Source organism: Halichoerus grypus, chromosome 4 (genome assembly GCF_964656455.1).
Source record: "Halichoerus grypus chromosome 4, mHalGry1.hap1.1, whole genome shotgun sequence".
NCBI classification, from domain to species: Eukaryota; Metazoa; Chordata; class Mammalia; order Carnivora; family Phocidae; genus Halichoerus; species Halichoerus grypus.
In genome coordinates, this window is record NC_135715.1 from 125,915,406 (window position 1) to 125,932,505 (window position 17,100).

The 17,100-nt window shown below is 36.3% G+C and overlaps 1 protein-coding gene across 6 annotated transcripts in view; it reads right to left on the reverse strand.

The window, feature by feature from the left end:
* FAP (fibroblast activation protein alpha) overlaps positions 1 to 14,772 on the reverse strand; it is a 71,683-nt gene extending 56,911 nt beyond the window's left edge. For 2 of the 6 annotated variants that reach the window (XR_013447158.1, XR_013447157.1), the window contains exons 1-2: positions 14,598 to 14,770; positions 14,184 to 14,268 (exon numbers count right to left, since the gene is read on the reverse strand). Coding sequence is in view for 2 of the 6 variants with exons in the window: in XM_036068793.2 (XP_035924686.1) it covers positions 14,184 to 14,268; positions 14,598 to 14,603 (91 nt within the window). In the remaining 4 variants the exon portion in view is untranslated. Of the gene's footprint in view, positions 1 to 14,183; positions 14,269 to 14,514 lie in introns of all 6 variants that reach the window. The other 4 variants (XR_013447160.1, XR_013447159.1, XM_036068793.2 and 1 more) reach the window with 3 other exon arrangements.
* Positions 14,773 to 17,100: the final 2,328 nt, after the last annotated feature.

Here is a 17,100-nt window from a genome sequence, read left to right on the forward strand (position 1 = left end):
TCTAGAACATAATAGGCATTTAATTACTGCTTGTTGAATGAATGAATACATGAAATGAAGAATGGATGGATGGATGGATGAATGGAGGGTGGTTGGGTGAGATTTATGCCCTCTTTTTTGCAGGATCATTCTGCTACTAATATCCTGTAGGGCTTTAGTAAGTCAATCCTTGTCATCACAGCTTGCTCACCTGTACTATTATAAAGGACTGGACTAGAGAATGGTGATAATACTTCCAGTCCTACCACACTGGCTTTTGAAATTCGAGACTCAACATGCTCTATGAGTTTGTAATTACATAAATGTACAGCCGTGTGGCAAGAGTTAATTGACCAACTGGATAATAGCATCTTCAGCTATTTTAACTGATTCACACTGAAGTATATATGCTCCATATGCTTAATTAAGACCCTGAATTATTTTCTTCATTTACTAAATATTGTTCTGGTGGCTATAAGAATTCTGCTGGCTGGTGAACCCTTTTGCAACTATAGACTAAATAATAACACTAAGTTATTCTGTTTTTTAAGATATTCATCTTCTTACATTTTCTTTGAATTCTAAGTAAGGTTATACATGCCATACAATTATTCATAATAAAAGTTTTTCTTTTTAATTAAATGTTCTTGTGTAAAATATGTACCAGTGATTTTATAATTGCTATTCAATGAATAAAAGACCATTTTACTACAATAACATTAGAATACTTGTGAAGTATTTTAATTAAATTTTATTTAACTCTTCTAAAAGTAAATTGCAATCTGTTTCTAATATAGTTAAGGGGAAATTCTAACACTATTTGCAGTGGAAATTACTTTCCTTTGAGATACATTTATGTCTACACAATCCTGAACATACAGATGAAAAAAATTTTCGATTTAGTGAATACCAAAAAAAAACCTTCTTAGATAATTTCTTTTTAGAAAACTTTTTTTATATTAATTCGATAAATAAATATAACCTTGGTGGTTTATTTATTTGCTTTTATTTATTTACTTTTTTGTCTAGCATAAGTTATGCTTTGATTATGGCTAATGAGTTACATAATAGATTTTCCTCTTTAAATATCCTTGCGTATAATTTTCCTTACTTGCAATTATGCTTAATTGAGAAATTCATAGCAGTTAATCTTCATTCCTATAGAAGGTTAAATTAAGTGAGCTAATTGAAATGAAACATTAAGCTCTATGCTTGGCACATGGTAATCAGTGAATAAATGTTAGCTTTTGCTATTATCATAACTTATCAGTATTCTTTCCATATTTTTTCCTTTTTAAAAAATCTGAATATAGTTGACATACAATGTTACATTAGTTTCAGGTGTACAGCATAGTGATTCAACAAGTGTGTACATTCATTATGCTATGTTCACCACAAGCGTAGTTACCATCTGTCCCCATACATCGCTATTACAGTATCACTACGTTCCTTATGCTGTGCCTTTTACTCCTGTGACTTATTCATTCTATAACTGGAAGCTTGTATCTCCTACTCTCTTTCACCCATTTTGCCCAACCTCCTACCAAATAAATATTCTTGATCAATGTTTCCCAAACTAATTTGACCACTGGAACTGTTTTTGTTTTTAAATATCTACTCAAATCACAGTAAGGAGGGGCGCCTGGGTGGCTCAGTCGGTTAAGCGTCTGCCTTCGGCTCAGGTCATGATCCCAGGGTCCTGGGATTGAGTGCCGAGTCAGGCTCCCTGCTCGGTGGGGAGCCTGCTTCTCCCTCTCCCTCTGCCTGCTGCTCCCCCTGCGTGTGGGTGCTCTCTCTGTCAAATAAATAAATAAAATCTTTTTAAAAAACAATAAAATAAAATCACAGTAAGGGAAATGGTGTTTCAGATTAGACTATTAGTATATATAATTAATGTTCACTTTCATTTTACTATCATGAAATTCATCAGTTGTGCTTGAACATTTTGGTCATCTTAGAGCTCCATAACCGAAATATCACAATTATGATCATAAATAGACTTAGTACTAATATCACACATATAGATAAATGAAATTTATAAAACAACAAGAGTTTCAAATTATTTTTAGAATACCTACTCATTTTCCTTTTCATATCATTAAAAATCATGCTGATTCTTGTCAGATTTCTCAAAAAGATTTTAGGGATTTGTTATTTACTCTGTTAGAACTTCTAATTCAGATTATCCGGGAAAGTTACATTAAAGTGTATTTACTATTACTTCTTAGTTAGTCATTTATTTTAAATGGGTGCATAGTAGCTAATAAATGCCAATAATCTATATATAGAACTTAGCATATGTCCTATTATGACTCAAAATATCTGAAAAGCAATTTTAAACATGTATTTATTATACTACTAATTACTATAATGATAATAAGCCCCAGCAGCACCCAAGAAGAGATGAGTGGATGTACAGAAAACATATCCAGAGGAGCCAGCTATATTGATATGGAAATAAGTAAGGTTCATGGCATAGATTTAGGGTAGGCAATTGCTCTTAACCTCCCATGTGGTATAGCCAAGGCTCGGAAGCTGTGATTATACCAGAGCCAGGCTGGGATCAGAGTAATACCAAATCAAATTGGAAGAATTTAAATTAGGCATTCTTTTCTTTCTCCTGAAAATGACCGAATGTTCATCAATGCAATGGAGTAATGCATCTGTTCTGAGAAGCTACATTAGGTCACATATTATGAGTTATGAAACATGAAGTTTACTCAGAAATTCCAATCCAGGCTTTGGTTCTTTGACATCTAGAAAGGCCATAAAAATAATTACGTTTCACTACACTATCAGTGTTAATCCCTATATCAGCTACCAGCAGAAATGACCTTCCATTGGGCTCTATGAAAATGTCATTGGCTTATTGCTATCTCAATACTTACCTGAATTTATTGTACATGAACCGTTTTCATCTCTATATTTATGCAAGTTGTATAAGGCCTAGGTCTTTACCGATGACAGTAGTCTGTATTTGGTTTTTCTCACTACTATATGCCCAGTAGCCAGGACAGTACTTGGCATAGAGTGGGACCATGATAAATACTTGTTGAATGAAGAAATAAATCAACTGAACAGATTTTATGTTAACTTACTTTCATTAATTCTCCCACAAAAATATGCCTGCCCTTACTCTTTACCTTCCTGTCCATGTTGTGAATTTCAAATATACACTCTTCTACCTGGACATGTCTTCATTTACAGAATGTATAAAAAATTTAGTCCTTGGAGTCACTTGGAGTGTTTTTGAAAAACAGATTCCTAGTCTTTATCCCAAACCTATTGGTTTGGAATCTCTAGGCCTTGAGGCCCTGGTAGCTTTTATTTTTACCAAGCCCTCCAGTGGATGATTCTGCAATTTAGTGATTTCATTCCATCTACTTGTTTCAGTGAACTCCTGTGCCTATCAGTGAAATCGCTCCTTGCCTATAAACTCCTGGTACGTGGGTGGGGCTGGCCTGCATACCAATCCATAGATACCCTACAACCAAGTGTGGATCCTGGCTTTCAAGGAATGTTAATGGTCTTCCTTAACATTTATGCCCCTATTCAGTCTTCTTGCTCATTGTTTTGAGGCTATGTCCAAATGGACTCTTCTTTAGGTATGTTCCCTCTGCTGATCCTTGAAGAATGAAGGAAAGGTAAGGAGACTGATTCTGCCCCAGATTAGATTAAAGGAAGATTGCAGGGAAAGCATGGAGGTCATTGTTTTCTAATGGTGTGAGTGTGTGTGTATGTGTCTAAATCAGTATAAAGTGCCACTCCATGACATCAATCACACTAAACAAGTTCCAGTCACTTGAAAAATATTCCACTAATAGTTATGGAATGAATAAATAGATTTTCATGCTTTTTTCCAAATAATGTTTTAATTTTGAAATATAATCTTCTGATTATTTTGGAAGTTTAGTTTTGACATCCATAATTTTAAAACTTTAAATAATTGAGCAGAAGCACAAATGAATTCTGAAAGCATATCTCTTCTATACGTAACTGACACTCACTTGATTAACACTGAATTCCTGACAGTGCCCTTAAATTCATTTTGGCCTATCTTTGGCACAAGTTACTCATACATTGCTTAAACACTCTAATTAACTGTACTTTAATTATTTGCATTTTCAACTTACTAAAGCAAAGCTGAAAATTATTTCAATTACAAATCCAAGAAATTACAATTCACAAAAATGATTCATAAGTAGTGATTCACTATTTTCGTAATTCTTTCTTAAAACTTTGTGTATTCATTATTAGGATTCTGTTTCTATTTCTGCCATTTAATTTTCCAGTCCTGAAAAATTAAGAATAAGTGTCAGAGTGGAGACATCTGATGTTAGCTCTAATATTCATCATAAACTAAATGAGAAAATATGGTTTATTAGGTGGGCACACAAATAGGTGGCAGCTCATTTTGTTCTCACTCCCGAACTTGATTTGGAAGTGTTGCTTATGAGCCACCTCAAGGAAAGTGACCAGCGCTCCCAGGCACACACACCCGTGTTTCTGTGGGCTCTGCAGACTGTCTGGGAGGAGGCGTCACCTCCAGACATCACTTCATATGGAGTGAGCACCGCGAGGGCGAGTGTAGAAAATACTAGCGTGTGAGATACACTATTTACAAACTAATATTATATTTCAGCAAAGGCTGACAACTCTGAAAAAAAAAATAGATCTGAGGCAGCTTTAGACCAGTAATAATTTACTAAGTTCTTATAAGTAACAAGCACGCTACACGCGTTGGTCCCATTAAATACTCACAGCAACTCTTGGACATAAGTCCTATTATTAACACCATTTTACTGATTAGGAAGTGGAAATCAGAGAAGTAAAGTAGCTTGCCTAATACATAACAGAGATGGAGTTTAAATCAACTCCATCTGATCTGAGAGGCTGGCATTTTATTATTATACTATGATTTAAAGTGAAAGCACACGTCAGAGCAACAACAACAGAACAAAACAAACACAGAAATAAGGCCAAGAACCAAGCAACACACAAGAGGTTAGAATAATTATACCTCAAAATGTAGGTTGAGAGAAAATGAGGCAATTTGAGCTTCGTCAAAGCAAAGAGGTCACTGAAGAACGTAGTAGCTCCCAGTTTCTGAAAGCAATTTTCCATGGTTCTCTCTACAAATAACACTGTACAACGTAAGTCAAAGGAATTGTCAGGGTTTTTTTAAGTCCATTTGTGTATTATATGATTGTCGTGCTATGTTATTTTAATTAGGGCATTTTTTCATGATCTCTAAAGCTTTGAAGATCAGAAGATATGATCAACATAATGTATAAGAACAGGAACAGTAGATGCCATTTGGGTGACCCTGAAGGTGAAAGCAAACCTTGTCTATTTTTTCTTTTAATTTTATTATGTTATGTTAATCACCATACATTATATCATTAGTTTTTGATGTAGTGTTCCGTGATTCATTGTTTGCGTATAACACCCAGTGCTCCATGCAGAACGTGCCCTCTTTAATACCCATCACCAGGCTTGTCTATTTTTGAAGGCTCATTCAGTCTCCTTTGCCAGCTCAGCTTCCTCTAGTCTCTACTTCCGATTTTGGTGTGGCTCATATTGGTGTTCCTTGGGGTCTGAGGAAGAACTACTTTCCTCAGCCATTTCATTCTCCCAGGATTTCTATTCCATATCCTTGGGCTGACTCACTGCCACTATCGCTCCCACACCTGACCTCCAGTGGATTTCTTCTCTGGATTCCAGACCTGTCTATTAAACCTCCTCCTTAACATCTCTGCTTGCACGTCTCTCGGGCATTTCAAAATCAAAATGTTGAAAGCTAAGAATAAAAGAATTCCATGCTGTCCCTCCAGACTTCTCTAAGTTAATAGCAGTATCATCCATAGGGTTCCTCAACTCAAATACCTGGGAGATATCCTTGACCCCCCCTTTCCTTATTGCCTTTGTCCGACACCCAAGCCTGATAACTCAGTCTCCAAAATCTCTCTCTCTCTGTCTGCTTTTCTCCATTTCTATTGCACCCCCAAGGCCAAGCCATTTCTCAATAGATAGACTATAATGGATGCCAAATTGTTCCACCTACAACTTCATTCCTGGTATTTCATTCAGGTTTTAATTTACATTTTCCTAATGGCTAATGATGCTAAATATCTTTTCATGTGCTTATTGGTCATTTGTATACCTTTTTTGGGGGGGATGTTTATCCTTTGTCCATTTTTAAATTGGGTTATTTGCCTTTTTATTATTGATTTTTAAGAGTTCTTTATGCATTCTGGATGCAAGTTCCTTATCAGGTATATGATTTGCAAACATTTTTTCCCATTTTGTGGGTAGTCTTTGCACTTTCTTGATGGTATCCTTTGTAACCCCAAAGCATTAAATTTCAATGAAGTTCAATATATATACTTTTTCTTTTGTTGCTTGTGTTTTTGGTCTTATCTAAGAAACCATTGACTAATCCAAGAACATGAAGATTCATTCCTATGTTTTGTTTTAAGACTTTTATAGATTTAGGGGCACTCGGGTGGTTCAGTAGGTTAAGTATCTGCCTTTGGCTCAGGTCATGATCCCGGAGTTCCAGGATCAAACCCCACATTGGGCTCCCTGCTCAGCAGGGAGTCTGCTTCTCCCTTTGCCCCTCACCCCACTCATGCTCTCTCTTTCTCTCTCTCTCTCAAATAAATAAATAAAATCTTTAAAAAAGACTTTTATAGATTTAGCTTTTACATTTAAGTCTCTGATCCATTTTGAGTTAATTTTTATGTATTGTGTGAGGAAGGAAGTCCAGCCTGGTTTTTTTGTTGTTGTTGTTGTTTTTGCATCTGGATATCCAGTTGTCTCAATACCATTTGTTGAAAAAACTTTCTCCATTAAATTGTTATGGCACCCTTACCAAAAAATCAATGAAATATATATATATATATATATATATATATATATATATATATATGTGACTTAGTTTTGGACTCTAAATTATATTCCGTTGATCTATATGTGTATCCTTATGCAGGCATCACACTATTTTGATTATGTAAGTTTTGTAGTAAGTTTTGAAATAAGCAAGTGTGATTCCTCCAACTTTGTTCTTTTTCAAGATAGCTATTCTGGGTCCTTTTCATTTCCGTATGAATTTTAGGTTCAGCTTGTCAATTTCTGCAAGTTATTGGGATTTGGATAAGAATTACATTTAAGAATTATACTTAAGCCGTAGATAAATTTAGGGAGTATTGCCATTTTAAAAATATTTAGTTTTCTGATTATTAAGTTTACGTAAGATGTCTTTCCATTATTTAGATCTTTTTGTATCGTTTATCGCTAATGTATAGAAATGCAGTTGATTTTTATATATTGATCTTGTGTCTTGCAACTTTTCTAAAGTTATTAGTTTGAATAGTTTTTTGGTGAATTCCTTGAGATTTTCTATAAACCAGATTATGTCATCTGCAAATAGAAATAGATTTACTTCTTCCTTTCCAGTCTGAATACTTTTTATTTCTTCTCCTTACCTAATTGCTCTGGTACAACCACCAAAAAATATTGAACAGAAGCGGCTGAGAGCAGAAATGCTGTGTTGTTCTCAGTATTAGGGGGAAAGCACTGAATCTTTTATCACTGTGATGTTAGCTGTGAGTTTTTTGTAGATGTCCTTTATCAGAAAGAGGAAATTCCTCCTATTTTTAGTCTGCTGAGTGTTTTCATAATGAAAGGGTGCTAGATTTCGTTAAATCCCTTTTCTGTGTCTGTTGAGATAATCATGTGGTTTTTGTCCTTTCTCCTATTAATGCAGTTTATTATAGTAATTGATTTTTGGATGTTAAACCAATCTTGTATTCTTTGGATAAATTCCACATGGTAATGGTATACAATCCTTTAGATGTTGCTGAATTTGGTTTGCTAGTATTTTGTTGAGGATTTTTTCATCTATATTCATAAGATATATTGGTCTGTAATTTTTTTTCTTGTGACATCTTTGTAGCATAATACCCTCTAGCTCCATCCATGTTGTTACAAATGGCAAGATTTCATTCTTTTTGATGGCTGAGTAATATTCCATTGTATATCTATCCTGTTCCTTTAACCAACTGAGCCACCCAGGTGCCCAATCCTGTTCCTTTAAAGAGTTCTATCACATCAGGTTTTCTACCAAGTATAAAATCATAATCTGTACGAAAAAATTTAATTTAGATACTAAGCAATCATATTCTTCTTATGACTAATAGAAATAAAGATTAATAACAGCTGTAAGTTATTCTGTTTTTACTACATAGTTTTTATTATTTTGCAAGGATACTGAAATGAAAAATAAGTTTTTTCCTCTACATATAAATAGGGAATAAATTTTAAACAAAAGACTGATTAGTATTTGATTATCTTATGGAAAGATCATTTCAATTTGTGCCTACTGTGTTAACTATTACAATATATTTTAAATCTCATTTTGACTGTCTCTGGCTCTTAAAAACTTTTATCCCAGATTACACATCCCCGATTTGAGCTTTAGAACTTTTTTTTTTTTTCAAGGTGTGTCTATGGCTAGATGTTCTTGTGTAAGTTGTAACACAATTCGCTTTGGAAATCAGAGACAGGTAAACTCCTCTGCATTATGGGATTCATCCAAAGACTGGGATTATTTTCTATATTATTTAGAATTTGGCAAAACTTGGAGAAAGTTTGCCAAGATTCATCTTCTGTGATTTTAAAATCCAAGTGCAAATTACGGAAATATAATCTGCAAAGTTGATTTATTTACACTCAACTCAAAAGCTCCTTTATGTCTGTGAACTTTCTGAACCTTTTCTTCAACCCTTCAGACTTCCCCAGATTTCCTCCAAAAGAACAGTGAAAAAATAAGCTTAAAACCCTTAAGATGTTTGAGGGAGTCTGTTTCACAGTTCTGAATGTTGATACTGGGAAAATTTCAAGCCTTAAAAACATATTCACTTCTCCTTTGAAGACGATTTTGTCTCGCATGTATCTTATTTTACAAAAAAGTGATGACTGAGGTTATAGTAGTAATAATAATCATAACAACAACAATAGATTTCTGCCTAACATGCAGACATTCTAAATTATATTTCTTCTTGCAAAATATTGATTTCTGTTCTATCTAAATTGTCTATGGTTTCAGATAGCTCCTGAAAAGAATTGTATAGAGCATTACCTAGCTAAGTAAGCAATCACTATACATTTTTTATATGTGTGTATAATTGTAAATACATATGTATATACATATTTTCCTGTGTTAACTTGTTTATGTAACTCGACCTCACAGCTATCATTCTCTTTTTGGCTCCTTGAATTCACTTTCCTGCCTCAGGGACTTTGTGCCTGCATTTTCCTCTGCATTGAGAATTTATCCCTGCATTAAGGATTCTGTCCTCTCTGTCCTTAAGGTCTCAGCTCAAATATCACCTCAGAGAAGCCTCATGGACAAGCTTCATTACAGACTGAATTGTGTCCCCCAAATTCAAAGACTGAAGCTCTAACCATCAGTGTGACTGTGTTTGGAGACAGTGCCCTTAAGGAGGCACATAATTAAGATTATATAAAATATAATAGTGGAGCCCTAATCCAGTATAACTGGTGTCCTTATAAGAAGAGGAAGAGGCACCAGGAGTATGTGTGCATAGAGAAAAGGCCATGTGAGGACACAGAGAGAAGGCAGGCATCTACAAGCAAAGGAGGGAAGCTTCCAAAAAAACCAAACCTGTCTGCACCCTGATCCTGGACTTCTAGCTTCCAGAACTGGGAGAAAATAAATGTCAGCTGTTGAAGCCACCCAGTCTGTGGTATTCTGTTCTGGCAGCCTTAGAGGTCTAACACAACCCTCACTCTACTTGTTCTATGTAACACTTTAAGGAATTTGAAATATCTTACATATTTGTTTACTTGCTTATTATCAGACTGCTCTTTCCTAAGGGTGGAGACCTTGTTATTCATGCCCTAGACCAGTGGCAATTTTTTGGAAGGTGCTTAACAAATAATTGTTGGACAAATAATCGACATGTCTAGGAACCACAGTGGACTGGACATTGGGGATATTGGATAACTGTGGGCTGTTCATCTCAGGCTTTTCATATTCAGTAGATTGTTATTTTTAATCCAGGAGGAACCATATACCTCTTCCAGTCCAAGGGTTAAAAATCAAACTGTTTCAGGGCGCCTGCATGGCTCAGTCGGTTAAGCATCTGCCTTCGGCTCAGGTCATGATCCCAGGGTCCTGGGATCGAGCCCCACATCGGGCTCCTAGCTCAGCGGGGAGCCTGCTTCTCCCTCTCCCTCTGCCCCTCCCTCCTGCTTGTGCTCTCTCTCTATCTGTACCTCAAATAAATAAATAAAATCTTTAAAAAAAATCCAACTTTTTCTAGAAATCAGGTAGATATTGTAAATGAATGTGGTAGCTTGAGCACAATAAAACACAAAGTTGTAGGGTCTGTGGCAGGCTGGAGAATGCATTGCCCATCTAAAGATAGCACGTACTTCTCAACTAACTATTACCCTGGGCCCAATGCTGCCAGATCTAATATTTAAAGAGGAGTCAAGAATCTAAGATTTTTATGTGAAATCTGCCAATTTTTAAAAACTAGCAACTATACAAATTTGTATAAAACACTGCACACCCAAAACAACAGAAAAGGCAAAACGTTTAAAGGTAGACAAAGGATTTCAGGGAGATCTGAGGCTGGCCTTACAGTGGTTCTCCTTTCATTGGGCGGTCTAGAGGCACCGCCCAGGAGAACTTCCAATTCCTCTCCACTGCATTTCCCCCCTCTTCTTTTTTTTTTTCCTTCAACTTTATCCTCTACCCCCATCTCCAGCCTCCTTTATCTTCTCACTTTTTTCTCTCTTGCTTTTGCGTCAGAGCTGCCAGTGTCCTGTATGAGTGCCTTGCACGCAAAAGTTTCTGAAAAATATTTGTTTTTGAGCCAAGGTGGTGGGGGTTAGGAACAGGACTGATACCCAGGGGTAAAGACTCCATACTCTCAGAATTGAGAACATTGTTGAAATTGGAATACATCACACAGTAGGGCCTACTTGCCATCTTTGTGTTATATGTATAGTAGGATGAAGACCACAATAAAATTCTAGCTGTCATTATTTCAGCAGCTACTTATGTTAAATTGTAGAAAAATAATAGCTAATATCTATGGAACATTTGCTTATCCTCATGTGGGAAGCTCTACACTCAATAGAAGTCAAGGGGAGTGCAGTTCATGCCTACCCGTCCCTTCACACACAAATTTCACAAACTCAGGTCCAGGAATTCAGAGATTGTAAATTGTGAGGCAAGGCCATATAGAATTTACTTTTGAAATTCTGGAACATTTATCACTTTCCAATTCCAATTTTTTGTGTGTTTGTGTTTATCTCAGGAAATCTCTTGAAACAAGATCTGTGCATTTGTCTTTGGGGTTGGCAAAAATGAGGGGAAGGTGTGGAGGTTAGTTTCTGTTCTTGGCCTGGTTGCATCTTCACAGGGGAAGTGGAGTGATGCTTCGGAAGAAAAGAGGAAGTGAATAGAGGCAGGAGAATAGAAAGGGCAGCCATGGAACAGGGGTAGACTGAGGCAAAAGGGGATGGCCTGGGACTAAGGAATAGAAACCCATGTGTGTTTCCCATTTGGTGCAAATAAAAATAGGAAATTTTGGAAGTTTCCAAAAAAGTTGTCCCTTATGTGGGTGAACTAAATGGATCTTTTTCATTTCACCACTACATTTTCCTATTTGTTCCTAAAATCCTGCCTAATTCCTCCACAGCTCTTTTATGAACTGAAGCTGGTGTTTCTGGGACCTTCTCCCTTTGTGGACAAGCCCATATCTCCCCTTCTTTCACTGGGACCTGGTGGGGATGGACCAGCAGAAATCCCTTTGGTGGTGATGACCATGCTTCCATGGGGGGTTTTTACCTTGTCTTTCACAAGGAAATCTAGACCACTGCACCTTTGTTTCCCCGGCAACTGGCACAATGATGGGTAGGTCATTGGTGGGATTTACTTCGATAATAAATAAATAAGTGAACCCAGGTTTCTTAAGCAGGTCTTTAAGTTTCTCAAAGGAAGACTATTTATACGCTGGCGCAGAGATCCTGGGCTAAGAATATGAGGCCACCTCAGGCCAATGTGAGGTAATGGGATTTCTGAGGAAGTGTGAGAAGGCTAACTGGAAGCTAACTTGGCGTTGAGTTCTCTGTTCCTCCTTCCCTTCTCCTGCCTTAGTACCTTAGATGCTACTCTCACCAGGCACTGGGCAGAGGTGAGAGGGAAGCTCCAGACCTGGGGTGATTAAGGAGTGGGGTGAGAAGTCAGGAGGGGAGGTCAGAAGGATGCACTGAGCATCAGGGCTGCCTGTACACAGATGTGTGGGAAGGAGGGCTTTGACCCTGGTCCTGCTCAGGAAATGGGGCAATGAGTAGTCCCATGTACAAATTATTTGAGTGGCATTCTGAGAAGTTCTTCAGCCAACTTAGAATAGACAGAGAATATTATAGATAGAAAAGATACAGTTCTCAGCTTTTTTATGATTTTTCTGTTGCTCAGAGTAATAAAATTTCATCTAAAGTTTAATTTGATTATTTGACTCTTTTAGGAAATTACTTTGCCCTGAGAATAATCTTGTTGGTTGAAACAGAAAACTGTTATAAATGACAGACATTTTATACTATATGTAGTTTATAACATATATTTATGGGTATAAGATACATGTCTAAACTTGGGAAGAAAGTAAGGATTGAGATTGTGTATAATTGCACAAATTTCTATGTGTCGTATACTTACATACTTTTTATAAATGTGTAACTATAGTATGTTGCTCATGAAAAATTATGGCTTAAATTCCAAAGTGCCATTGCAATCCAGTCTTGCCTGTGGACATGAGGTAAGCTCACAATAATTTCCATACACTTTTGTTCTCAGAACATTAATTTTTGAGGGAGCAAAATGTTAATTTCAAGTATTGGTGATTTTCTTTCCAAAGAAGGAGTTAATTTTGAATGGATTAGCATTCAATAGGCCAATTGGACTTAATCTGCCATCTGACAGTTACTCATATGAGGGAAATATGGCCCAAAACCATTGAGGTGAGACACTGGTCTGAAAAAAATTTTAACCTGAAAAACCATGAAAAATATGGACGCGCACACACATCTCAGCATCCTAAGAGTAATCAAATGCCAGCAGATAGCAGAAATAAGGACTAAAGATTAACACTGAAGATATAAGAACACTGTTTTCATCTTATTGATTAACTTCTCCATTTTGTAATTCTGTGAAAATCCCACTAGCATGTTGAACTTTTCAAAATATTTTTCTATATTTCATTTTTTAGAACAACAGATCATTTTTTAGCTAAAGGCTTACCATTGGTCTTCCTTTACTGTCAGTTAATCTGTAACCAAAAATATTTCCCATCTTAGCTATCATAAGCTTTTTTTTTTAACATTTATTAGTACAAACTTTCCCCCTTCCCCTAGACCCCAAGACACAAGACCTGTTTTTGTTGTAATTTTTCCTGTTTTAGAATTTGAGCTTCTCTTCATCAACCATTTCCTAAGAACATATTCCCCTAATATCACTGGGTTATTTGTGGACAGAGTCTTAATTTAAATTCAAACTAGCCCCAGTATCAGTTCATAGTATCTTCCATCTTACAGCAAACTGAAATCAATGTTAATCTTCTAAAAGGATTGATTTATCACTTAATGCTTTCTTGATAATAGTCTTCTAATCTGATTTTTCATTGCTACTGCATCTAGAGCAACAATTTCACCTTTTCTGTAGCTATTCCTGGGATCTCTATTTGCTGCTGCCTCCCTACGTTTTTGGAAAGTCTCATAATACAAAACTCCATAGGTTCTGTTTTGACTTTTCCATTCTTACTTATCTTTACAATAATGAAAAGAAATGTTAGTTAAAAATATTTTCTCTAAAGGCCTGTCCAGACTTGTAATTTAGCAGATATTGTGGGGGGTGTGGGGGTGATACGGAATAGTGCTTAGGTTTTTCTATTGCTGAAGTAATCCTGGGAATCTCTTCCTACTCGTGCCTTAAATTCCTCAGTATTTCTGGTTGCTCAACAACATATCTGTGAGCTTATATGTCTTCTTAGAAATAACAGACTTACTTTGGGAAATAAGCACTTAAGAAATGTTCAATCACTTGTGACCATGCATTAGTGCACTTTCCGAGCTATCCTAGGCAGATAGAGCAAATCAGAGAAAATTCTTACCTCTTGAAGGACGTAAGACAATGCACATCACCAATAAAGCAAGCACAGCAGAAGTGGCAACTCCAAATACAATTTTTAACCATGTCTACATAAAATATAGAAAATTGACATATACACAGATTCTGTTAAATAGTAGAAATGGCAAGATTTTGTTTACACCGAAACCCTATTTCTCCCTCCCCACAAAGCCTTTGATTGTTTTCCACTGATCTGGCTATAATTGCTGGAATTCTCCCAGCTCTGTAAGGACAAATGTTTCTACAGTATATTTAGAACAATCTCCCAATCCCAACCCACTCCAGGAAGTACATACTTATGTACAAATCCTCACCTTCTAAACAATAGAAAACTGTGATCGAACTCAACTCAGCCAGTCCTCCTTCTTTAGCAACACCTGAGGCTGCATATACTAACCTTCATTTTTCCAGATGTTTTTGAAAGTTAGCTAATTCTGACTTCAGAGCGTAGGTCACCGGATCTGTGAAAACCGTTGAAAGAAGCAAGTCTGTCTTCAGAGTTGGAAGCTGAAGCTAGGACAAGGTTTTTTTCTTTCCACGGACTTTTGAATACCGGGCCAAATTTCAAAAGATTTCTGTAAAATTAGAAACAGATTTTGGGGGCGTTCTTGGCCTTGAAATGAACTGTGAGTGGCTCAAGGGAGGTTTTATAGCCTTCTCATCCTTGTAAATTCTACACCAACATCTGCTTACGTTGACATACAGAGGTTTTAGTTGTCTTTTTTTTTTTTTTTTAACAAGGTTGGGTTTATGTTTCATTTTCTTCTAGAAATCACTTACGGATCACTTTGGCAAGCGATCACATTTTGTGTAACCATTTTATTTGCAACCAAAAGAAGAATTTAAAATAGTACAACCTCCAGGTACACACAATACACATATATCTATTTTTTAGCAGAGAAAGAAAATTAAAGCCATATAAGATTTTGTGAGACATACACCACATAAGTGCACATTTTTATTCCTCTGGGAAATTATGAGGTACTTGCGGACAGAAATGTTTTTCTTTCAGCACAATTTCTTTGTCCATATAGCACCATATGCACTTTCAGTAAATACAGAAGTTTAAAAATTCAACTGTCTAAACCCACGACTGCTTTACTTTAAAGAAATAAAATGCCATCTGGTGAAATTTAGTATGGGTTAGGTGTGTATGCACAGGCCAGAAAGATGGAAAGATCAGTAAGAATAATTTACCAACAGACCTTTGGAAGAATGGAAATGGCTTTGCAAAAGTGATATTTTTGCTTCCATCTCAGAATATATTCTGAGAGAGAAGACCATTCAGTAATTATAAAGCCTCTAAAACAAATAAAAAAGCATTTGAAAACAGAGGTAAGTCTTAAGTACAATTTCATTTTGGCTAAATCCATACAATTGCAAAGCAATTGGTCAACCTGACAGATTAGAAAAAAAGGTTGACTGAATTTTTAAAAAATACATACATACAACAGTTTCTTGGAGTATTCTGGCTGGTTCAGTGCAAGACACTCGGATAGATTGTGGTTCCACATAAACACAATTGTTAACCTACTGTGTCTTTAGTTTTTCCACTAATGATTTTCTTTTCTGGAAGTTTATGATGTTCTCACAATGACTAAAACAAACTTCATGGTGACATCTCCAGGGTTGTTCATGAAAGGTAATGAGGAAACAATACTGAAATCTGTTGCTGTTTGCTTTAATCAACTGGTCTGGCTACCATAGGAGGCTTTCTCCAGCAAACAGCAGGACAGTGGCTTGCGAACTTCCTTTCAGACATTCTCCAGACAACCCTCCCTGAATTCCAGTCTTATGAAAATTCTGTTGAGGAAAATGAGTCATTAAGCACTTACTGGCAGAGAGATGTAGCCACCCGGATTCTAGATGAGCCTCCCTCTTTGGCAGTTGATGGGACCAGCTCTTTACAAACTGAAGCAATGATTAAAAGTAATATCCAGGGTATGCTCTAAACTTGCATGTCTATTGATTGTGAGATCCTCAAATCCAAGATAAAAGCCACCAGCTAGGTTCCAAATGAACAGCTCCCATGTATGTCCTCTCAGATTGATTGCCTCCTTTGGAAAATTCACACAGCATGTTCTCAGAAGTTCTGTCCCAGCCTGCCAAAGCCCCAGAGTCCACAAGTACTTTTTAGTGTGTTATTTCCAAGACTTCACATTCTGAAGAGTGACTGTAATAAATGATGAGGGTGTAATTAAAATGGATACTATTTGCTTTAGCAATTAAAAATGCACTGACATGTGTCTGGTCTGAGTACCATTTAGGATTGCAGCCAAGTGTGGGTGTCCACAAGAGACTCATTTGATAAGTTTTACAGAGAAATTGGGGTGCTTTAAGAGGAACAGATTTAAGTTGAAACTGTTAGTGAGTGGGGGAAATTTTGAGGCTGAAATATGTTTACTTAGTTTTGTTTATTTTTTCCTTGGAAGGTTGGTGATTCAAATTCAACTTCTGGAAAATTCTTACTGGTTTAAACTGTTTTTAGAAAAATGGGGCTAACTACAGAAGTAAAGATGTCAAGAGTTTTTCCATGTGATTCCATAGGTTAGGGACATGTTGCTTTAATAGAGCTTCACATGTCCCTCCCTCTGAGATACTGTGTAAGTGTTCTAGCTTTCATCCAAACAGAGACTCCCACAAAAACTTGGATGCTTTTAATATTATAACATCTTTACTGGCTTTTTCTTCTTTCAGATTGAATACAAAAATGCTTATGCTAACATTTTTTTTAAACATTAAGGAAACTGACTACCATTCTTATTTTATACAGTGAATCAACATCCAATCAGTTTGTCTGTCAGGAAAACACATAGGAATAAGCCTCAGCCTGTGTCCTCAGGGAGCTTACTTTCTAGTACAAGCAGGGCAGGGAAGTTCTTACATATTTGTTTCTTTTC